General features: G+C 43.0%; 1 protein-coding gene across 1 annotated transcript in view; it reads right to left on the reverse strand.

Annotated features, from left to right (window-relative positions):
- Positions 1-4,301: 4,301 nt before the first annotated feature.
- EPS8L1 (EPS8 signaling adaptor L1) overlaps positions 4,302-24,636 on the reverse strand; it is a 42,748-nt gene continuing 22,413 nt past the window's right edge. The window contains exons 13-21 of the mRNA XM_084805569.1: positions 24,005-24,153; positions 22,782-22,923; positions 20,221-20,249; positions 12,709-12,805; positions 12,103-12,267; positions 8,558-8,657; positions 7,914-8,085; positions 7,077-7,209; positions 4,302-6,784 (exon numbers count right to left, since the gene is read on the reverse strand). Of these exons, the coding sequence (XP_084661695.1) occupies positions 6,710-6,784; positions 7,077-7,209; positions 7,914-8,085; positions 8,558-8,657; positions 12,103-12,267; positions 12,709-12,805; positions 20,221-20,249; positions 22,782-22,923; positions 24,005-24,153 (1,062 nt within the window). The 3' untranslated portion in view covers positions 4,302-6,709. The remainder of the gene's footprint in view (positions 6,785-7,076; positions 7,210-7,913; positions 8,086-8,557; positions 8,658-12,102; positions 12,268-12,708; positions 12,806-20,220; positions 20,250-22,781; positions 22,924-24,004; positions 24,154-24,636) is intronic.

The following is a 24,636-nucleotide window of genomic DNA, read 5'->3' on the forward strand; positions in this document are numbered from 1 at the left end:
TAATGCTTTCTGTCAGGGACTGAGTCACCCTCTCAGTAGCTCCCAGTCTCATCCCAAAACACTCACCTGCCATCTCAAGCGCTCACCACAATTTCTATCAGATACCACTGGCCACCTCACTATGCTCCCTCAAGCTCCTGAGATCCACCACCACACCACTGTGCCAGGGTGTGACAGAACCACATATCCCCCGCCCCCATCGTACTCCTCCTGGCTTGCTGTAGTTGGCAGCTCCAACCCACACTGGGAGCCGCCCTCTGAAGCAGGCCGAGACCCGCTCCGACAGGGTCTGGGCTTTTCTGTCAGGAATTAGAAGAATCTGCTCTATAAACACTGCTCGCCACAACACTGGTGTTGCAAAATCACAGCCATTTCCCCCCAAACAAACTGCTCGGACCAGATTTCCTTGCAAAAAAACCAATCTGCTGTGTCACAGCCCCTCTCAACAGCCAGTTCTCAGCAGAGTGGATTTGGAGGGAAAGTGCTCTTGATCAAATTTGGGGAGGCACTGAAGAAACAGCTAGACCAGGCATGACATGGGCAGCTAGACAGTGGCAGAAGCACAAGGTTATATGGGGATTCCAGGGAGCGCTGATTAAAAGATACCCATGAAGGGGATTTGTTGTTTATTTGGTCAGTCGCTTCTGACTCTTCGTGACTTCATGGACCAGCCCACGCCAGAGCTTCCTGTCGGCCGTCGCCACCCCCAGCTCCCCCAAGGTCGAGTCTGTCACCTCCAGAATATCATCCATCCATCTTGCCCTTGGTCGGTCCCTCTTCCTTTGGCCTTCCACTTTCCCTAGCATCAGATAGCATCTTCTCTAGCCTATCCTGTCTTCTCATGATGTGGCCAAAGTACTTCAGTTTTGCCTTTCATATCATTCCCTCAAGTGAGCAGTCTGGCTTTATTTCCTGGAGTATGGACTGGTTTGATCTTCTTGCAGTCCAAGGCACTCTCAGAATTTTCCTCCAGCACCACAGTTCAAAAGCATCTATCTTCCTTTGCTCAGCCTTCCTTATGGTCCAGCTCTCGCAGCCATAGGTTACTACAGAGAATACCATTGCTTGAACTATGCGGACCTTTGTTGTCAGTGTGATGTCTCTGCTCTTCACTATTTTATCAAGATTTGTCATTGCTCTCCTCCCAAGAAGTAAACGTCTTCTGATTTCCTGGCTGCAGTCAGCGTCTGCAGTAATCTTTGCACCTAGAAAGACAAAGTCTGTCACTGCCTCCACGTTTTCTCCCTCTATTTGCCCATTATCAATCAAGCTGGTTGCCATAATCTTGGTTTTTTTGAGGTTTAACTGCAACCCAGCTTTTGCACTTTCTTCTTTCACCTTCGTCATGAGGTTCCTCAGCTCCTCCTCACTTTCAGCCATCAAAGTGGTATCATCTGCATATCGGAGATTATTAATGTTTCTTCCAGCGATTGTAACTCCAGCCTTGGCTTCATCAAGCCCAGCACGTCGCATGATGTGTTCTGCATACAGGTTGAATAGGTAGGGTGAGAGTATACAACCCTGCCGTACTCATTTCCCCATCTTAAACCAGTCCGTTGTTCCGTGGTCTGTTCTTATCATTGCTACTTGGTCGTTATACAGATTCCTCAGGAGGCAGACAAGATGACTTGGTATCCCCATACCACCAAGAACTCGCCACAATTTGTTATGATCCACACAGTCAAAGGCTTTAGAATAGTCAATAAAACAGAAATAGATGTTTTTCTGAAACTCCCTGGCTTTCTCCATTATCCAGCGGATATTGGCAATTTGGTCTCTAGTTCCTCTGCCTTTTCTAAACCCAGCTTGTACATTTGGCAATTCTCGTTCCATGAATTGCTGGAGTCTATCTTGCAAGATCTTGAGCATTACCTTACTGTCATGTGAAATAAGTGCCACTGTTCGATAGTTTGAACATTCTTTGGTGCTTCCCTTTTTTGGTATGGGGATATAGGTTGATTTTTTCCAATCTGTTGGCCATTCTTGTGTTTTCCAAATTTGCTGCCATATGGCATGCATCACCTTGACAACATCATCTTGCAAGATTTTAAACAGTTCAACTGGGATACCGTCATCTCCTGCTCCCTTGTTATTAGCAATGCTTCTTAAGGCCCATTCAACCTCACTCTTCAGGATGTCTGGCTCTAGCTCACTGACCACACCATCAAATCTATCCCTGATGTTATTATCCTTCCTGTACAAATCTTCCGTATATTCTTGCCACCTTTTCTTGATCTCTTCTGCTTCTGTTAGGTCCTTGCCATCTTTGTTTTTGATCATCCCCATTTTTGCCTGGAATTTACCTCTGACGTTTCTAATTTTCTGGAAGAGGTCTCTTGTCCTTCCTATTCTATTATCTTCTTCCGCTTCCGCGCATTGCTTGTTTAAAAATAATTCCTTATCTCTTCTGGCTAACCTCTGGAATTTTGCATTTAATTGGGCATATCTCCCCCTATCACTGTTGCCTTTTGCTTTCCTTCTTTCTTGGGGTGCTTCCAGTGTCTCAGCAGACAGCCATCTTGCCTTCTTGGTTTTCTTTTTCTTTGGGACATTTTTTGTTGCCGCCTCCTGAACAATGTTGCGAACTTCTGTCCGTAGTTCTTCCAGGACCCTATCTACTAAATCTAGTCCCTTAAATCTATTCTTCACCTCCACTGCATATATTCATGAGGAATATTAGTGAGCTCATATCTAACTGATCTGTGGGTCTTGCTTATTCTCTTTAGTCTGATTCTAAATTGTGCAATAAGAAGTTCGTGATCTGAACTACAATCAGCTCCAGGTCTTGTTTTTACCGACTGCATAGATGTCCACCACCTTTGGCTACAAAGGATGTAGTCAATCTGATTTCATTGTCGACCATCTGGTGAAGTCCATGTATAAAGTCTTTTCTTAGGTTGTTGGAAGAGAGTGTTTGTTATGCACAGTGAGTTGTCTTGGCAAAATTCTATCAGCCTATGTCCCGCTTCATTTTGTTCTCCCAGACCATGCTTGCCTGTATTTCCAGGTGTCGTTTGACTACCCACCTTAGCATTCCAGTCTCCTGTAATGAAAATAACATCTTTTTTTTGGCGTACTATCCAGTAGGTGCTGCAGATCCTCATAGAACTGATCTCCTTCTGCTTCTTCAGCATCTGTGGTTGGGACGTATATTTGGATCACTGTGATGTTAAATGGCTTACCCTGAATTTGAATTGAGATCATTCTGTCATTTTTTGGATTATATCCAAGCACTGCTTTAGCCACTTTATTATTAATTATGAAGGCTACTCCATTTCTTCTGTGGTCCTCTTGTCCACAGTAGTAGATCTGATGGTCATTTGATGTGAAGTTCCCCATTCCAGTCCATTTCAGTTCACTGACACCCAAAATGTCTATATTGAATCTTGACATCTTCCCAATAACCACATCCAATTTGCCCTGGCTCATAGATCTTACATTCCAGGTTCCTATGGTGTGTTGATCTTTAGAACATCGGATTCGTCGTTCACCACCAGCACCATCGGCTGCTAGCCGTCCTTTCAGCTTTGAACTAGCTGCGTCATCACATCTGGGGCTAGTTGAACTTATCCTCTATTCCTCCCCAGTAGCATTTTGACCATCTTCCGACCTGGGAGTCCCATCTTCCGATGGTATACCGACATATCTCTGGTTGTACTGATCCATTTAGTTTTCTTGGCAAGAATACTGGGGTGGGTTGCTGTTTCCTTCCCCAGGGATCGTATTTAGTCTGACCTCTCTGCCATGACCTTCCCGTCTTGGGTGTCCCTTGATGGTTTAGCTCATGACATCATTGAGGTGCTCAGGCTCCAGCACCACGACAAGGTAACGATCTCCTTTGCTGAAGATGAAGGGGATACAGGGACTGAATCTTGGACCTTCCACTATAGCCCTTTCCCAAATAAGTGCAGCAGTAATGTCACCTGCTAACAATAAAACAACAACAACACACACACTAAAACTACACAATGCACTTCAGCTCACTTTAAGTCAGTTCAACGAACTCTAGCGCCAAACTCCTTTGGATAGTTTTAATAGAAAAGCAGTATATAAATATCTTAAATAGTCAACATAAAACTGAATGATAACTTTCAAGGTGATCAATGGCTCTGAAGAGGTAAAGAAGATAGATGATTTTATATGGAGGGATGCTACTGAACTCCTACTATTCCACATGTTATTACTGGCTGGAAATCCCCACCAATTCTAATCTGTCAGCACCCTTGAAAAGGAAAGCAGATTGTTCATTGCTTCAAAGTAGAATGGCAACCGTACCATGTGACAGAAAACTGCAAATGGTTTAAAGTATTTTGTTTACAGATGTTTAATATAACTTAACAATTTTCCCAGTGAATGCCAAGCCCAAAGGTGGTGGCTCAGGTGCATGTCCATCATGTGCCTTACACCACAAAACAAGCATCGGGCCATCTCAGGATATTTTGAACAATATCAGAGATTTAAATATGCAAGTATTAATTAACAATAACATGACCTCTGTAACTGAGTAAATTTCCCTCTAGCAGCAATCATATATATCTACAATGCAACAAGATTGCCTAATCCAAAACAACCCAGAGCCCCTCAAACACCATTACATTAGGATGCAATCCTATGCACATTTGGACAGAAAAAGGTTCTGTCCAAACGTGCATAGGATTGCACCCTTAAAGCGCTTAAAAATTTGAGCTGACCCTTTCATTATCCTGATATGGTTCGCAAAAGCAATAGGTGCTCAGACTTATGTATGTAACCATGAGGAGTAGATTATCTTATGATACTTACAGGAGTCTACATAAAAGTACCTTGGCAGTTACACCCAGGCTACAGACCATTTATACAGCTCCTCATCTTCCTCTTTTCAATGATGCCCCCTTGTAGTGTGGCCTTTTGCCAAACCCCTTTAAAACAGAGTTCTTTTTACCTTGGGTATGCAATGCAGGGAGCAGGGGGGCAACACTACACTGCTCAGAAGGCCAGATTTGGCCCAGGGGCTGCCAGCTGGTGACCCTACTTTAAGGGAACTTTTAAAATTATGCTACAACAAAAAAAAAGGGGGGGGGAAGCAATGTTAAAAAAAAACCCAGTCTTTTCTTTACAAAACATTAATGGCAGCCAATATTACATCAATATAAATATGCTTACAAAATAAATATTCCATTGCACTAGATTTCTTTTGGAAAAAGAGTTTCGGGTGATTTGGCCAAAATGTCTCCAAAACATTTGGAGGCACAGGTCAAGGTAACAATCTGAGGAAAGCTGCGGGCAAAGTTATGCTTTACGCCAACCACTAGGAGGTTCGAATGGAAACGGTTTAAGTACTGACAGTAAAAAACATTGTGTATCCTTTGACAAGTTATTTAACAAGTTGTGTGAAAACTGTTGGAAAAAGATCCACTCAGTTAAATTTCTAATCCCCACCCTGCCCCAATCTACCACAATGGAAACACAGCATGCCACGTTTCACGATAAATGCTCAAACTTAGACAAGCTTTCTCTTAAAGTTGAAATATAACATTTTCTTGCACAAACTGATTCAGTTTGTCCACTCCCCGCCCCACCTCCTCCTAAAAATGCACCCAGAGATGAGAGGGCCAAACTGTTAAAATCTGGCAACGTTTTTCTGTATGCAACGAAAATGGAAAAAACTAGGACATTCGTTCAGAAATATTTGTGATATCATGGTTTGCCTCAAATAGAGTGCCATCTGGTGACTAGAGATGGTATTGCTCAACAGCGGCTTGTATTAACTCCATGGAATGAAAGTGTCAGTTGGCAAGACAGCCCCCATTAAGGCTGGAGTCACGATCTTGTAAAATGGCTTGCTCAATTGCTTCCTCGTTGCTTTGTTCCATTGTCACCCCTGAAGAGGAAACAGTCTTCCTGAGATACTTTTAATACTTTTGTACAAAGCTCTTCTTTCACAGGGCCCTCTGTTTATCCTTATTCAAGTAGGGATAGGTGGAAAAATCTGGGCAAAAAAAATTGCTTCCTTAAAAACAGTAAGGAGCTTCCAAATCACACTGCTGTGAAGCAGAGACAGAAGTTTGACTACAGCTCCTGTGATGCAGTGTGACCTCAAGCAAAATACATGTGCACAACAATTACTGTTTTAATGAAGGTTTATGGCTAAAAATTCATGATGGAGTGCAAAAACAAATAATATGTGCAAAAATATCCATGCCTAAGTTTAACTGCAGAAATGAAAATTGAATGGATGCTAATAAAACTTTAGGTTTCATATTTTCTTAGGTGAGAGAAACTTAGGTACAATTCCCCCCAAAGGTAAACATTATTTCATTCTGCATAAAAGGAGATAAAATAAATGCAGTATGAATGTTCTGCATTGTAAAGAGGAAGGCAGATGCTGCAATTCCATTTTTTCACCCATTTGGGGAGGGAGAGAGTAGGGGCTAAGACCTAGAAGATTGCCCTTGGATGGCTATGTGTAACAGGGAGATTTGTTTAATCTGGGATACAATTTGGAGAGGGCAATATCTTTACAGGAGAACAGAAACACAAAACATGCATGCAACAAAACAAACATTGAGCCCAAATAAATGTCCCTGAACAAGGTGGATTTTGGTAGATGTGAGGAGGGGAATAGGCCAGGTTTGATGATGATGCTATGACTTCTGAGCCTGTTACCCTACAGTTCCATATTTCTTCAGTAGAGGGCAATCCCACATCAGAACAGGGAGATCTGTCCCACCTATCCAGGCAAACCTTCTAGTTTCCTTTTTTGTTTCTCCATCACAGCTTCTAGCTCTGATATTTTCCCAGAATCCTGGAAGAAAATAATGAAAATTAAGACTGGATACTGTCCTGGTTTCAAGCACTCCATCCACATCCTCATTCCCACTTTGCTGTACTCACTGCTCAGAGAATTCTGATGTTTTGTTAAATTAGCATCTATTTGGCTTGCCTCAACCCCATTAGGCTTCTCTGGCTCTCTGCAGTCTACTAGCCTGCTCCTGTCCTAGAGCCCACTGTAGCCCACTCCCCTCCCAGAGGTCTTTGGAATCTCGACTCCTAACATACATCATTGCCCTAAGGAGATACTTTGGGGTTCCTCGTACCTCCAAGAGGGCTCTCTGGACAGTGACCTGGCTGTACACTCGAGATCCTTCTTCTGAACTGACAGCTTTGAACTCATCCTTCTGCAGGGAGAACAGCTGAGCTCCACTCAGAACTCCAAAAGCATTTACAGTCCTGCAGGGGTGTGTGGAAAAAGTCAATAGATGGGTGGGTTATGGGAAGAAAGAGGATTTCTGCCGTTTACACTCATGAAAAAATAAATATGAAACAGATATGAAATGGATTTACACATAACGTAAGTCACACTTGTACATGGGATGAAAGATCTGATGAACAGTAGAATGTCTGAAACACCGATTAGAACCTATGATAGGCAAATAGCACTCAATCAGAAATGGTGTCTCAAGGACCGAAAAGGAGCCTTGAGACACCATTTGGCCAATGAGTTAGCCAATGAGGGAGTAGAGAGCTAGCCAGTCAGGAACCTTAATGAGGACAGGCTTGCTTTTCCAGGTCTCAAATCCAGCTAGCATTGGTCAGGAATGTAGAAAAAGTGCCCATAACTAAAAATAGGGCAATGGCAAAACATTACAAGCTCTGTGCTACTGAGCTGTTCAGAAAAACTCCAGCTGCTTCCTATGGTGGCCAATCAGGAAGTTGCTCATAAAATGCTCAGATTCCTGCCAACTAGGAAAACTGGGTAAGTTAAGTTGACATGTGCAATCCTCATCATTGGCTAGCACCCAACATGAATCCAAAGAACAGCCAATAAGGGAAAGGCAGGAAACTGGTTTGATAGAATATATTAAGGACTATATGCTTGGACTTCATTGGCAATCCATACATCCCCTCAAGGAGAAACAGAGGCAAAAACTCACAATGGGCTGAACCCTTTGGCCTCTAGCCAGGTCTGGACTTGAGCAGAATCTGAATCGTATCCTAAAGGCACAGTGGTGTCTGGAGCACGCTGGATATGAAGAGTCTTGCTACGGCCATTTGACCCATTGGCCAGCCTCAAGGCGAGCTCCTCGTTGACAGTGCTGAAACGTTCTGCCAGGGCAGGAAGTGATGTCACATATGGCACTAATGACTCAATTGTAAATATTTGTGCAGTAAGGCCAATGAATTAACCTTATACCCCACAGTCCAATACAACAGCTATACCTGCATTTCAAAATGGCAGCCACATTTCTCCCAGAGAATCTTGTAATACACTAATATGAGGAGAGTTATAAAATAGCTTTTAACTTTGCACTATCAACTAGTGTTTAGTTTTTAAAAAATCTAATGTAAAGTGCTTTGTTCTAGCACTGAGGTTTGGCCCTCATTAAGGAAATGTGGGAATTTTCTAGCAGAGGCACAAACACCTCACAGATCTGCTACAGGAGTCAGAAAGACTAAAATGTCCCCTGCTCCATGTTGTGTTCTTGCAGATCACTTAGACCAATTCTCAGGCAAAATGGTGAGAAAAAGCAGTTATCCTCTCATTAGCTCTCCAGTTCTGCAAGGAAAGAGGTCTTACCCCGCTCGCTCACGTTCATGTTAAGCCCCTCAGTGCTGGCCCATTTTCTGCCATTTGAGTACAGAACTTTGGTCTTTGGTGGCGGCTGGGGTGGAGCTTTCTAAGCAGAGGGGGAAAGGAAGCAAAATTAACAGCTTGGCCTCTTGAAGAGCCCATCTCCTACTGGGGGAAGTCACAAGGAATATGTTACACCAGTAGCACCAGGGCCTGCACTGACTCTGCACCAGGGCTCGCCCTACCAGTTAAGTGCCCACCTCAGGTGGGGAGGTGTTGGAAGACAGAGCTATGTAAGTACTCAGCCTGCCCTGTGTCCCCTAAGCTAGCTTGTTGCCCTCAAGTGTGATGAAGGATGCCGCTCCATTGCTAGTGCTAAAATAACATTCAACTGCCAGTCCAGTGTAGTTGGCTTCTGTAGGTGGAATGGGGGGGCATTGTGATGAAATGGTATTTTGATTTGTTTAATTGTATATTTCGGTGGTTGTTTGCTTGATTGATGTGTTCTAACATATTCTTTCTCCTAAAGGCTATGGTAAGTAGGTGGGAGTTAGAAAGTTCAGATTTAAATGGTGTCTCCTGATTGGCTGTTGCTTTTTCAGTTGGGAGAGACAGGGAATAACAGGCACTTGGTTTTCTTTAGAAGGGGAGACAGGGCCTGGCTTTCTGAGGAGCAGGTTTAGGGCCCTGGGCTCTAGCTCTGGGGATGGTTAGATTCCCCTGGGAGGTGGAGGGAGGTATATTTATTATTTTGATGTATTCTGATTGGAGTACCAGACCACCTTACCTGTCTCCTGAGAAACCTGTAAGAGGGTCAAGAAGCAACAGTAAGAACCAGACATGGAACAACCGAGTGGTTCAAAATTGGGAAAGGAGTACGACAAGGCTGCATATTGTCACCCTGCTTATTTAACTTATATGCAGAGTACATCATGAGAAACGCAGTGTTGGATGAAACACAGGTCGGAATTAAGATTGCCAGGAGAATTATCAACAACCTCCGATATGCAGACGATACCACCCTAATGGCAGAAAGCGAAGAGGATCTAAAGAGCCTCTTGTTGAGGGTGAAAGAGGAGAGTGCAAAAGCTGGTTTGAAACTCAGCATTAAAAAAACTAAGATCATGGCATCTGGCCCCATCACTTCCTGGCATATAGAAGGGGAAGAAATGGAAGCAGTGACAGATTTTATTTTCTTGGGCTCCAAGATCACCGCAGACAGTGACTGTAGCCATGAAATTAAAAGACGCTTGCTCCTTGGGAGGAAAGCTATGGCAAACCTAGGCAGCATAGTAAGAAGCAGAGACATCACCTTGCCGACAAAGGTCCGTCTAATCAAAGCTATGGTTTTCCCAGTAGTAATGTATGGCTGTGAGAGCTGGACTGTAAGGAAGGCTGAGTGCCGAAGAATTGATGCTTTCGAACTGTGGTGCTGGAGAAGACTCTTATGAGTCCCCTGGACTGCAAGGAGGTCAAATCAGTCAATCCTAAAGGAAATCAACCCTGAGTGCTCATTGGAAGGACAGATACTGAAGCTGAAGCTCAAATATTTTGACCACCTAATGCGAAGAGAAAACTCTCTGGAAAAGACCCTGATGCTGGGAAAGACTGAAGGCAAAAGGAGAAGGGGACGGCAGAGGATGAGATGGCTAGATAGCATCACCGATGCAATGAATATGAACTTGAGCACGCTCCGGGAGAGAGCGGAGGACAGGAAGACCTGGCATGCTATGGGCCATGGGGTCACGAAGAGTTGGACATGACTGAACGACTGAACAACAACAAGAGTAGGTCAGGAATTAATAAAAACTTGAAACAAGAAATTTTACCACATAAAACTCAAACTGCATGGAAACGTCTTATACTGTGTAAATAAAGTTTCATTTTTATTTTGTTCTTTCAAACCACGCCATTCTCCATTTCATTTGTTACCAGTAAAAGGGTTAAATGGAACTATGAAAGAAACAGGCCAAAGTCTAGGAATCTACACCTACACACAGAGAGAAACTGAAGGTTCTCTCCTCACGAGGAGGGTGGTGGTAGCATCCTAATAAAGTAGTTGCTTAGGTTATAGTTGATGTATTCTTTCCACATACTCTCTCTAAGGTATTACTTCAAGGAAGAGGTTGAGAGAATAGAGAGGTACTGAAATTCTGGGGCTAGAATCAGTACTTGGTGTTGTAAAAATATTCATGAGGAGTGGTGATGTTATTATAATCACAGGTGGGGAAAACGTGATACATCACAGAGGCAGCAACATATCTTGAGCCGTCCCTGCTCCCACCATCTTCCAGGATGGGTGGGTTGTAATGTGCAAAAGCCCTAAACAGTCTGGGCCCTATATGCCTTCTTAGGCCATTCTGACAAGTGGCGCGGAAATTTTTAAATTTTTTTTGGTATTTCTAGCACCTGTAAATTTGAATGAAAAACTTCATTGGTGGGGATAGATATCTGATTTTTAAAGTGACTCTCTTCCACTTTCTATCTTTCTGAGCTTTTCAAGGCAGAAGAAGGAAAGCCTCTTTCCCACTCCTTAAAGTTTCCCCAAATTTGACCAAGACTCCATGACCTTGGGCCACAAGAACAGACATGCAGCCCTGCTGGATCAGACCAAAACCCCACCTAGTCCAGCACCCAACATTGGCCAAACAGATTATTCCAGGAAGCCCACGAGAAGAGCAGGAAGGCACTTCCCCTCCCCCGCCACTGTTGTCTGTCCCCACACCTGGAATTCAGAGGTACAAGTGGGATCTCCAATAAAGTGTTGCAGTGTGGAGCGCTCCTGTTCACGCTTCCAGTCAGTCAATCAGTCAGTCATGCTATCCTTCACAATACTCAATTCCATGCATGCTCCCACCCAGTTTACTGACCCACTCACCAAACAGTCTTAGTCAGCATGTCATGGCCAGTGAGAACACTCAGTTGTCATTGGGGTGTTTGGGGGTTCCAGTCACCTGCATAGAATTGACCCCACCTGCACAGGGTTCCCCTCACCCACATAGGTTCCCCACCCCCTCCAGGTTGTTGTGAGTTTGTTGTACTTCTGCAAACCACAGAGTAGCCCCGGTTTATATTTACACTTTCCTCTTGTCCGTGGATGGCACCATTTTGGCTACATAACAAACGGCACTTACTCTTGAACACTGGAAATAGAGGGAAAGATACTGTCTGTGAACATAATAGCTGTTGATAGCTCTGTCTTCTGTGAATCTGTCTAATCCCTTTTTGTGGTCATCTCAGCCGTTCTGAACCTATGGCCATTCTATTTTATTGGCTGACCCTGAATTCTACTGATTCAAGTATTAAAAAAACCCACTCTCTCCACAACACTCATGAGTTTATAAACATCTATCAGATCCAGCTGACTTTCGACTGCTTTCAATGTCAGTGCTGCTGCTTACGTTGTTTTCATTGCTATTTTCTTTTTTGTTATGCAATGAATTTTCATTTTCAACCTATTTGGACATTTTAATCAGAAAAGCGGCATATAATTTGTTTACAAATAGAAGCAAAACAAACAAAAAAGCCCTGATTGCTGCAGTCTACCTCACCTGGGTTATCACAGGACTGGTTCCATTGATCTGCACAGCTGTCTTGTGGTTCTGGTTGCTGGAATTGTCTCCAATCAGAACAGGGGTAAGAATATTATAAGGGATGTAGCCAACTTGGCCATAGCGGTTTTGAACTTTCCACCATTTTTTGCTGTCATCCAGAACCTAATGGGAAAGAAAAAGGAAATGTTCCAGCTACATGGAAACAAAACTCCACCCAGTTCTTCTGTTTCTTAGAATTGTCAACTGAGGCCTCAATTCAGCCTCACAAATAATTCCACAACTGTTACTACCCCACAACATTTTTAGTAGACTGCCGGCTCATGCATATTTAAGTCAGTCATTTAGGGCACATATCCATGGGCTACAAGGGGGGAAAGTATCAACACTTTAGATTTACACACATTTCCCATTTTAATTGTCTAGAGGAGATTCTGACTTTGCACAGGTGAGCAGGTGGTTATGTATTTCCCAATGTCCTGATTCCCAAATGCCATTTGCTTTTCTACGGCAGTGCCCAAACTGCAAATCACTTCCGCTTCTATGCTGCCTGGATTGGGATGGGATGATCTTCTATCACGGCAGGGTCCAGGGACACCAACTCACCTCCAACATGTCCCCTTGAAGCACTGATAGTTCGTTGCTGTTTCTGGCTAAGAAGTCATGGGTGCAGATCACCGACTTGTTCTCTGGGTGTTTGTGTCTGTGAAGAGGGAGAGGGAAGAAAGAGCACTTCGGATTATAGGCAGGAAGGAGGCCTGTGATTTGTGTGTTGTCTAGATCACCAATGAAAGTTAGGATTCTGTTTGGAAATCTCAAACTCCAGGGTTCTATCTTGAGCTGCAGGAGTTACATTTAATTTAATTTCACTGTTGCCAGTCACTGTTCCTGAAACAATCTTTCTCCTGCAATTGCATGTTTGTGGCTTGTATATAGAGCTGCAACCTTTGTTTGGTTTAATCTAGGGCTGCAACATTTAGTTAATTAATCGGATTGATAAATCCCATGAAAACATTTTGATTGACTCTGATTAATGAGGCAGTTGATTTTTTTAGAAACTTTTAATACAACTTTTTAAAAGGACTGCAGTTGGTTGGCAAGTGCCATCTTAAAAGAAGTATTCCCTCCCATATGAAAGAAAAGGAGAATGCCTCTGTTAAGAAGCTGCAGTGATTCATGTGTATTTGGTCTAAACACAAAGTATTTTTTTCCCTCTAGAACGTTTCTCTCATTTGCAAATTTATGCACATTTATTCAGTTAATTGACTAAAAGGTCATATGATTAATCAACTAGAAGTGCTTCCACATTAGAATCCTTTTGATTTTCCACAGTTAGCTGGAAGCAGAATTAAAACAGCATGTTCTTTCTTTATTTTGTATTACAAAATAGTGCTATTTCACAAGAAAAATAAATACAGGAAACCAGCATTTACCCTCCCCAACCCCCTTGCAGGAAATTTGATCTGGCCAGCTAAGGGGAAATTCATTTGTAATTCCCCAGCTGTGCTGAACAAGAAAAGAAGGAAGATTCTAATTAAAAGCATAGTAGCCCTGAAAAGTGTTAATAGAGCTTTGCCTGTCCACACTAGACAGGCTGGCACTGTAATGACATTTCAAGTTTAAAACACTCAGGTCCAAAAAAATGCCCCAAGGACAATACAGAAAAGTGCATGGATAAAGTATGGTAATTCCAGACTAAATGGGAAATGAACTTAAGTTTTCTTTAACTGGGCGACAGCCCCAGTTTAATAAACAGGTTAATCAATTAAAACCTTTAGTGGATTAATCGTTGAGGGCTAGTAAGGCTGTGAATTGTGGCACACCTTTCAGGCTATTTTGATTTGGTTATGTTAGTATATTAGGGAATGAAAAAGAAACTATTAAACATACCCTTTCAAATAAAGAGTAGTATCTTCCGTTTATTAAATTGTAAGTAAGTATCTTATACTTCCTTCAGTATCTCAGAAACGCAACTATATCGAGCTTTGGCAATATGCAAGTTCACTGAAAATTAAATCACTTGACTAATCAGCTAAAAGATCAAATGATTAATCACATAAAATTATTTCAGTGATCCAGCCCTAGTTTATTCCACATTTACTGAATAAATGCTGAATTTGCACAATTCCATGGTCACCCAATTTTGATGCAGTTTGCTGATAAAAAATAATATTAATAAGGAGAGGGGGACACTTTGAGATAGCAGACCAAAGCATCAAAGCATCTAGTTGAATGGGGGCAATGGAGCAAATGCATGGTTATGCACATTTTGAATAGAAAAAAAAAAACTTGTGATACTGAAGGAAGGGCAGGAAAATGACCAGGAAAGGGACAAAGCCCCATACCAATTGCCTCTTTCCTGAAGTAGATTCTATTTCCTGCCAAAGAAAGTTCCCTACTCCTCCATTTTGCAGTCTGCCTCCTAGTTGGACTTTATGAAGATCACAACTGGAACCGCTGGGACACAAATTTCATGAAAGAGTTCAAAGAAGGACAGGAGATGGAGAAGGAAAGGAATTAGAGCCATTCAGTGCCCCCATCCCCCACCCAATCCTACCTTAGCTGGCTGCCTAGCGTCCCCTCTTGGCTCTCTTCTGTGCGCCATCTTTCTTTAAACCGCTGTCCTCTTGTTTTCATCCTGTTATATTTCCCTTCTGTGCCCATCACCAAAGCATCTGGCCTGCACCACCTGCTGCTCACCTTCTGTAACACTTACATCTCTGTCTGCCTCCCTTTCTATCCTCACCCAGCCTCCAGAGCAGAATCCTCTCCCAAGAGTCTACTCTTCCTGCTCTAACCCATCAGATCCTGATATGTTCCCAGTAAATCCAAGAGCTCCAATTCCTGTAATTGAAGTCCTACTTAGAGTAGGCCCATTGAAATGAATGAGACTTACGTTAGCCATGACTAACCCCTGGTCTTTTCTGTATATTATTTAGCCCTAACAAATTCCACTTTCTTTCAAGAGAACCCAGGTATCCTAGCTACTAGGGCCTACTGCTCTAACTCATTCCCCCCGGCTTTATAGAAAAATGAGGTCTCCTGATTCTTTCTTCCTGTGCCTTATCCATGGGAAGGATTAGACTTCCTTTTTGCTTAGTTCCTGCCAAGCCTGTGCCTCCCAGAAGGTATCCAAGGGATGAAAAGTTCACCATGTACTCTTGAACTGCTCCTTGTACTGTTGTTTTTTTCTTTTGACCACTCTGCTGTTCTACATTTAAGAGTTCAGTAACAATGGCATTAAGTTATAAACAGACAAGAACACACAGGGTTCCTCCCACAGTTCCTGCAGTTGGAGATGTGTGGCATATAATGTCATGACAGTTACACTTTGATCCATTTTCTCATGCTAAATTGACTTTATGGGGCAATCCAGATAAAAAAATTGGTAAGAAAATGTTTTTGTGCCACACATGGACAGATAAGGTGATTTTTACTTTGGACCAACTGGTTGGTACTGATGAGTTTTTGTCATTTTTTGTCTTGTGTGCCAAATACGACTTGCCAGCTATGGCTGAATGGCAATATTTGCAATTGCAGCATTTCTTAGTATCTAGGTTTGGCCTGGCTGCTTATACAGCATCAGTCTCTCTGTCATCATTGGAAGCACTTATTGAGGCTGGTCAGGCAAAGCAATCTTGTTTATAAATACTTGTTATTTGTGAATAAATATGATATACAGGGTTTTAGGCGGGAATGGAACAGGGAATTGGATTTCCCAATTCTGCCTAATCAGTGAATTGCTGCTTTGGCGTTTATACCTATACGTATGGATCTTGCCGCATCTTTTTCAGCAAAACCTTTTGTTTCATGTCTGTTGGACATTGCAATATCTCTTTAACAAAGATTGTCTAGTTTGGCTAATTGTTAGTGGTGCAATGCAGCTAATGTTTCTTTTAAACATATGTTTTAGTAATGTCCAGTTGTTGCTTCTTTTTGGGAGGAGTTTTTTATACAGATAAATTTGGGAACAGTCTTTAATATTCACTGATGTACACGCTCTTTTGAATTATTTACCTGGTTCACAGAAATTAACAAATGATCAGTGTAAATGGATTCTCCGCACCCTCTTGACAGCAAAAAGACTGATATTTCAACATTGGGATGATAAATGCTCACCTCCTATAATGCAGTGGATTGAGGACCTTATAACACTTTCCGCATTTGAGTGGGTGGCATATAGATGCCACTTTCAAATGGATACTTATTAGGCTATCTGGTCCACTTTTGTTGAAGCCTATGTATAATTGCTAGGAAGTTGTATTTTCTTATATTTGCATTTCGTATGTATTCATTGCTGTGAATTTATACAAATTTATGCATGTGTATTAAAAAACAACTCAAAAAAGCAAAAAAATGTTCACCATGCCCTCTTGAACTACTACTTGTTCTGTTCTGTTCTTTTGTTTTGTTCTTTTGGCCACTCTGCTGTTCTACATTTAAGAACTCACTGAGCGGTGTTCAATTGAAATGTAACCAGATTACAATGTCAGGCCACTACCAAAGTGTGCTTTTCTCTGCAGCTGTATTTGCATCAATATAACATGAAAATAGGTCATTCTCGGGGGGGGGGGGTCTAATTGGAAGGATGATATGCCTGACAGCTGTTCTGTCCCTCTAATTCCCACCAATGAGGACTTCATGTTCAGAAAAGTCATGTAAGGATAATCTTGGAATTCTCTTTGGCTCAGCTTCCAACAGTGCACACAACCAAACTCTGTGGTGCACAGTAAAGGGAATACTGGGCCTTACCGATATAACATTTGCACAAAACTAAACTGTGTAGGACCAATTGCATTAATTTTCTTTAAAAGAGGAGTCTGCACTTTTATCTCTTCCTTTCCTCAGAGAAACAACTGGGAGCCATGCAGTAGCCACTTAAAAAGCTTACTGGGTGGAGAGTCACCTGTGAACTCCAACCACATAATTAGGCCCAGTGTTACTAATCTTCCTCTTCTCCATGGGCATTTCTACATGAGGCTTTTATCCCACACCTTTACCAGGGCTTCTGCATCTGGATTTTTTGCAAGATTAAGATCGGCTCCTTTACACATGCTTTTTTTGGGGAGGTGTCTCTCTCTGCTTTTCAATATGTTTCATTATACAACCACTAGATGGTGCTGTGGTATAGTGGAGTTGTGCAATTACACAGGTCTTTATAATGTGTTTCCTAAATAATAGCAGACTTTCCTCGTTAGGGAGAAAACCGGATAATGGCTGCAAAGAGCAGGAGAGGCCCTGGAGTATGACAACATTGTATAAAGGACCTGCAAGCTACCATGAGTGAGCAATCATGAGTGCACAATAAAAGCCTCGTGTAGAAAGGCTTCATATTTCCTGGGGCAGGGGTGCAGAACCTCTTTCAGCCTGAGGACCAAATTCTATTCCGGAATTCTATTCTTGGGGGCCGTATTCCAGTTGTGGGTGGAGCTGAAGACAAAGGAGGTGGGGCTAAAACTACAAAAAATACCAGCATATTTTAGCTTAAAGCTCTTTCTGACAGTAACTAAGCCTTAGGAGAGGCATTACAATCTTTTAGAACGGGGGGAAAAAAACTGCACAAAAGCTGGGAAACCACCACAATCTGTAGCCAAGGCTTTAACTGAGAATTCTCTGCACTTCTGCAGAATGACAATTCCCAGTGGGCTTCTGGAGAAGCCATGACACTGGATGTAGACTTGTTTACGCTTTTAGCATTGATGTGGCTCAGCCCATTTTCTGAATGGCTTGCAGGAAGTGGAGGGCCACAATCTTCACACATTATTAGAATATTTGCATGACTTCTCTATATAAACATCACTTCATAAATACTTGCAGAAATCCAACCCAAGTAATAAAAAAGGGAGAGGTCAGTAGCCTAGATTATTGCAGTGACCCATTGGGACCTTAGTCTATCTTTGTCTTCTGCATTCAGACAGTCTTGCCTTAAGCCAGAATTTCTAGTTCAGCTGGAAAAGAGGCATCTGGTTTTAATTTGTTTTAAGAGCTATGAGAATCCACTCCCTGCTTGACACAGTATGCATCACTGGTCAGTCACTTCCTTACTTTTTTTGCGGGGGTGCGGGGTGCTCATGGGAAGGGGACTCCTTTTTCTATTGTGCTAGTTTGGTTTAATTCCAGATATCTGTTACTGCCACAGTTGCCTTTTGCAGGGTTGATTATTCTTAAGCCTTAAGTAAATCTTTATGGGCATGTCTATAATACAGACTTTCTAAAAAAATGGTTTAATAGTACTTCCCTTTCCCTAGAGAACACTGGAAACTATAGTTGTTAGGGATCACTAACAATTCTCTGTACCCACATCAGACTACAATTCTCAGGATTATTTGGGAGATCGCATGATAGCTAAAATGGTGTTTGAGGTGTAGACATGACCTCTCAGCCGGACCCATATACCCAGGGTGGAAGGGACAAAACTACATAACTGAAAGGTGCTATAAAACGGAGTAAACACAAATCAATTGGTATGGAACAGAGATATCAGACTATTTTGTTTCAGTCTGCAATTATTTTTGATCTTGCAAAGATTATGACACCTGGGGCATTAGGGAGCACTGGATTTACAGAAGCATGGGAGTAGGGAGGGGTATCAACAATGCCTAGATGCTGTCAGAAGCCCCTGTCCATTGTATCTGAATCTACTCCTCAATGATTTATTAAAGCTGTACCAATAAACTGCCCATTAAAAAAAGTATTTCCTCCAACAGTGAAGAGGGCTAAGGATTTTTTTTTTTAAGTACATAAAATATGAAAATATTTAACATATAAAATGTGACATGGAATTCTGTGGCAATTGCATTCAGAGGCCCTCAGTCCTTGATGCGATGGTGGCACAGCAGATTTCAAGCCACAAATGCTAGTAGGTCCTGGTTCAAGCAAGTAATTTGAAGACCCCCACTCAACATCAAGTAGCTGCTAATCACCTACCCTGAGGGCCTAATCACCTCTTCCCGCTTGCCCCAGCAATCTGCAGCTGTTGGCTTACACAAGCCACCACCCTTCCCCCAGCTAAGCACAGCCCCCCCCCCCCTTTCTAACTCCTATTGCTGGCTTCCCCGCTCACCACCGGACCCAGCTACTCTCAGTGCAGACAGAGAGAGAGAGAGAGAGAGAGAGAAATAGAAATAGAAATAGAGAAGGTAAAAGAAAAAAGAAGAAAAAACATGGAATGTCGACTTGCTGCCCATGAACAAATGGCCCATGATCTTTCCCTGCCAGGGGAAGACCTCAAATATGTTTAAACACTCCATATGCTATCTTGACCCAACTGCATCCCTTCCTCCAAGTTTCCCATTACAAGTCCTTGAACGCTGCAGTCTCCAAGGTCATTACGATCTCCACCCCTGCCTGCTTCCCTCTTTCAAGACCCCTCTCACTTAGGGCCCAGTGAAAGGACTGGGAGCATATGATGCTGCTGCAAATCAAGTACGGATGCTGTGAATCAGTGCCTGGCTTAGGAAGCCTATGTAAATCAGGCTGAGCTTTACTAAGCAGCAGCAGCAGAGACTTAGCCCAGCCTCTTGCTTATGCTTGTGAGGCTATGGGTTCAAGTCCCACCTTCCACTGTGCCAGGAGCCAGAGTGGGGGCTTCCACCTTTTAGAGTGGGAAGGTCACAACTCAGTCGTAGAGCACATGTTCTGCATAAAGAAGGCCCCAGGTTCAGCTGCTGCTATCTCCACTGAAAAATAATTTCATACAGCGGGGCTGGGAAAGGCTTTTTTGGCCTGAAACCTTGGAGAACCAGTGTCACGGACAAAGTAGACAATACTGGGTGCAAATTACCAATAGTCCAATTCAGTATAAATTGTTATTTTTAATGGAACAGGCAGCCGCCCTAAACGGACAGCTGATACTCTGGCTTCTGGCACAATAATGCAGGAAATAGGCAACACCTACCAGATTCTGAAATTTCTGGAGAACATTTCTCTGTCTGCAAAAATAGCAGACTCCAAAGCCCCCGGTCTTGCCAAGCCTATCCTATCCCTCAAGATCCTCACCTCTTCCCCACCCTTCTCTTTCCCTTTGACCTCAGATCCTAATTTCCAACCTCTTTTCCAAGATCCCAAGTCCAACCCCAAACACCAAATCAATTGTCCGAAGGTTTGAGAGGGACTTACCCGTTGGCTGCAATTGTAGGAGCTGATTGCTGTAGCAGAAATAAGGAGGAAGAAAAAAATAGTTAACTATCAAGACCCCACAATTACCTGAGCCCTTGGCTCAAGGAAGTATTCCTCCACAATTACCGTCTTCAACTCACTCTGCCTCTGGCTTACCAAGCAGAGTGCATATGTTGGACTTTGACTAGCAAGACCTGGGTTTAAATCCCCACTCGGTCTATGAAGGTCCCTGGGTGATTTGGGGCCAGCCTAAATTTATGTATGAAATTGGCTGCCACAAGATGTGCGCATGGAGCCACTAGCCTAGATGGCTCTAACGGAATTAAAGAGCTTTTCTACATGAGGCTGTTAATCCACTGTATCTACTTTCGGTTTTGTCACAGAATTGATCTTGGCATTACATGAGGAGCTTTTCTTTTTCCTGTTTTTCACTACATAACCTCTAGATGGCACTGTGGTATAACAGAACAGTGCAAATACACAAGAGGAAATCACAGTTTCTTTCATTTTCACAATTAAATGCTGCATTTTCACTGCTCTAAAAAAAACTTGCCCAAAGTGCTGGTTAGACACAGAACAGAAACTGGAGAGTCATGACATCATTTAAAAAACCTGTAAACAACTGTGAGTAGGGAATGATGAGCACATGATAAATTCCATATGTAGAAAAGCCCAAACAGGCAATAGCTTAACTGATGGCTCCTAAGGATGCTTCCAGATGGTCAGCTCCTAGCACCACCAATCAAAAACCATTGTGTGGTTATTCTGTATTTCCATCCGTAATGGATTCTTTGTAGTAAGAAAAAAGATGGAAGAAGCAGGCAGCTTACAAATGGAAGATGATGCCATCTGGACTCCCCTATAACATTCCATATTTGAGGCAGGGCGATAGCACAATAAAAGCCTCATCTGGAAGCACCTTCATGGAATCAGATGGCCACTAATTTAGATGGTGCTAAGCCTTAGTTTAAGGGAATTAGACAAATTCAAGGCAGCTATGCTGAATAGCCATGGATAGACCTGACAGCTGAATAGTTGCTCAGGACGGGTGGGCAAACAATGAAGGCTGTTGCTTTTATACCTATGGTATGGGGAGTGGGGTGGGGGAAGAGAACCATGGACACTACCTGAGATCTTTAAAATAAGGGTGGAATACAAATGAAATAAATCAACAGACTGATAAATGGATAGATGTTGAATGTGGCGGTATCAGCGAGACTGCAAGGCAAAGTAGTCTTCACAGCACAGCCTGCAGGTCCAGAGGCCTGGACAGGTACTCCAACTATCCAATGGGACTGCCATATCTGATTCTAATAGGGCATACGCAAGAGTGTGTTAAGAGAGTTGGAACTGTTTTTACACCATCTCTTTCCCCTTCTTCCTTGTAATGTCAAAGTAAAGAAACATATGATATGATGCCATTGTACTGGGCTCTGCACACACACACGCACCATAGCCAATAGTCAACAGGGTGAATGGAGGTAGGATAATGCATCATCTCATGCATTTACTCTGATATTATGATAAAGAAGGAAGAAAGGAGGATAGGAGAGAGAGACAGGACCTCTAAATCTCTTCTAATATCTAGAGCATCTCTACACCAGCCTAAAATCCCCCATTGAAAATGAGGCTTTCTGCTTCCATTTTAAATGCAGGATCACGACAGACTCCCTTTACACGCACTTCCTTCCTCCCTCCTTTTCCCCCTTATCCAAGTCTTCCATATGTTTCATTATACAACCACTAGATGGTGCTGTGGTCTAGCTCCTCTTATTGTGGGGTTTCCTCTTTTCATGAGGGAACTCAAGCGGAACTCAAGTGCTGTAAGTTGATAGCTCATTATCTCTGATCTTTTACAAAATGGAATAAAGGTCATTTAGTGTGGGAGATGCCCTGGAGGTTGACGACATCATCTAAAGGAACCACAAACTTCAGTGAGTAACCAATCTCAATAGCAGAATAAAAGTCCTGTGTGGAGAAGTCCCTAGTTATGGCTTGAGGATGGATTCAGATGGTCAGGTTATACTAATATTACCTTCAAAGTCAAACGGTGGAGATGAAATGGAAATGGTTTTGTCTGAAAAAGGTCCAATAAGTAAAAGTCTAACTCAGCCTTCCCCCAATCTGGTGCCTTCCAGATGTGTAGGACTGCAATTCCCATGTTTCCCAGCCCTGGGGATTATGGGAGCTACAGTCAAACACATCTGGAAGGCACCAGGTTGGGGGAAGGCTGGTCTAACCTGTGCAATGAGTGGTGGCTGCAGAATCCAACCATTGTCATGCTATTCCAGACAACTTAGTTTCACCAGGTTCTTATTAACACTGAAGAAATGGGCTGTTTGAATCCAGCCCTAGAATGTCCAAAATGTACCATGATGGCCCCTTGGTCAAAAGTACACCAAAATGGATTCTTAAAGCAAGCCATGCCCCTCACTACAAGCAAGGACAACTCACTTTTCTTCCCCACCCCAAGTATTAACGAACTTTCTGCATCTATCACATTGTCCTAGATGCGGGGCTTGCATCTGTTTGTCCCTCCTGCTTCCCACATTGATGCTCACCTGGGCGCGACGTTCTTCATGTCGGTGTTGCATCTCCACTGGGTCTTCCCAAGGCTGCCCAGAAGGGTCCAGGCGTGGCGGCTCCCAGCCAGTCCGGAAAGTTGGGATATAGGGAGCAGCATAGTCCCTGGGGAAGTCCACTCTTGGGTAGGCAGGGCAGGACAAATGAAGGAGGCATGGTGGGTAATGAATGGAAGAAAATAATGTGTTTGGGAATAAACAGGTGAAAGCATGAAATCCTCAGTCATGTACTCAAACAGCAAGGGTTGACTTTCCATTTCTGATTAAAGTTGCTAAAAACACTCAACAGATCTGCATTGACTCCAAGCCCACCATGTACCGCTATAAACCATATTAGGGCTAATTTATCAAAAGCAGCTGAAACACCTTAGAATCCAAATTCCAAGGTTTCCAATGACCTCTTAGGTACTCAACTGCTGGGCCTAAGTAACCAAGGTCCTCTGTGACATCAGCGCAGGTCAGCCAATGGAAGCCAGAGAAGCCACAGCTCCACTGGTACATTAAAGAGCTGAACAGCCACTGTTATCAAGAAAGGCAGACAGAGAATTGAGAGACTGAGGAGAAGACTATAAGATTAACCTCAAGGATCACCACCTCCCATATATACCTGCTTGGACCCTAAAATCATCTTCATAGCCCTCCTCCAGGTGCCCTCACCAAATGAAATGAGGCATGTGGCTACTAAGGAGAGTGCCTTTTCCATTGTGGCAGTGGAGTTGTGGAATGCAGCTCGCTTGGCCACCTATATTGCGGTCTTTTTGGCACGACATTAAGACCTTTCTATTCTCTGAGACATTTTAGTCATTCCGTTTTTGTTGCTTTTAAATTTCTTATTATATTTTTAGATCTTTACACTGCTGCTGGTTTTTACTTTGGTTTTATATTGTACTTTTAAACTTTTAAAAGTTTTATATGATGATTAATCATGTTGCTGTATTTTATGGTTTGAGCTGTTGTGAACCACCCAGAGAGTTTCAGTTACTGGGCATTATAGAAGTGTAATAAATAAAAATAAATAAAATAAAATGTAGAAGGGAGGAAGAGGAAGGAAAAACAAGTGAACCAAATCACATTTCCCACACATGCCATGTGGATTTTTTTTTTTTCAAATACACACAATCATATTTCTATGGAGAACATTTGAAGAGGGAACAGATAATAACAACCTAAGACAAAATGGGTCCCTAACTCCTTCTCCTTACCTTGGCCTGGTCCAGTTTTCTCCCAGCGAATGCCACAGCTTGGCTTCCCCTTCCCCCAAGCAGCTCCGCATCATGGTTACTGCCTCCAGGGTGAGCAGGGGGCTGCGCAGCTCAGAAGTGAATGCCGCCCCGCCGGAAGCCTCCACGATCTGAAACAGGAGGTGAGAATTAGAACCCAGAAACACCGGGGGGGGGGGTGGTGTCTCCATGAGCAACTTACTGCGAGATTGCTGCATTCTGAGGTCATTTGGGGCACATGACATCATGGTCATTCCACAGCCACCCTGGAGTTTTGCGCCAAAAAACTGGTTTTTCCGAGACTACTTTTAGTCTGATTGTTTTCCTTAATTCAGTTTGTCTGCGCTTCTGTTGTGGTGTGTACCAACCCTCTGCATTTACTCTGGCATGATAGCCCTGCCCAGGGGTGTGTCTTTCACCTGGCCGTGACCTCACTGACCCGGTCAAGGGGTGTTTCCCCAATGTTTTCCCCGCCTGTGTTTCCCCAATGTTTCTGCCATTTCACAGCTGGCCGTCAGAGTTCTGAGCTACCCCATGGCATTTACTTCACCTTGCCAACCACTAAACTCTGGGGGCCATTCCCGCAAAGTATAGGTGTGCTCCAGTCAGCCTCT

This window comes from Heloderma suspectum, chromosome 6, assembly GCF_057233095.1.
Source record: "Heloderma suspectum isolate Gila_16-S chromosome 6, 16-S_ref, whole genome shotgun sequence".
NCBI classification, from domain to species: Eukaryota; Metazoa; Chordata; class Lepidosauria; order Squamata; family Helodermatidae; genus Heloderma; species Heloderma suspectum.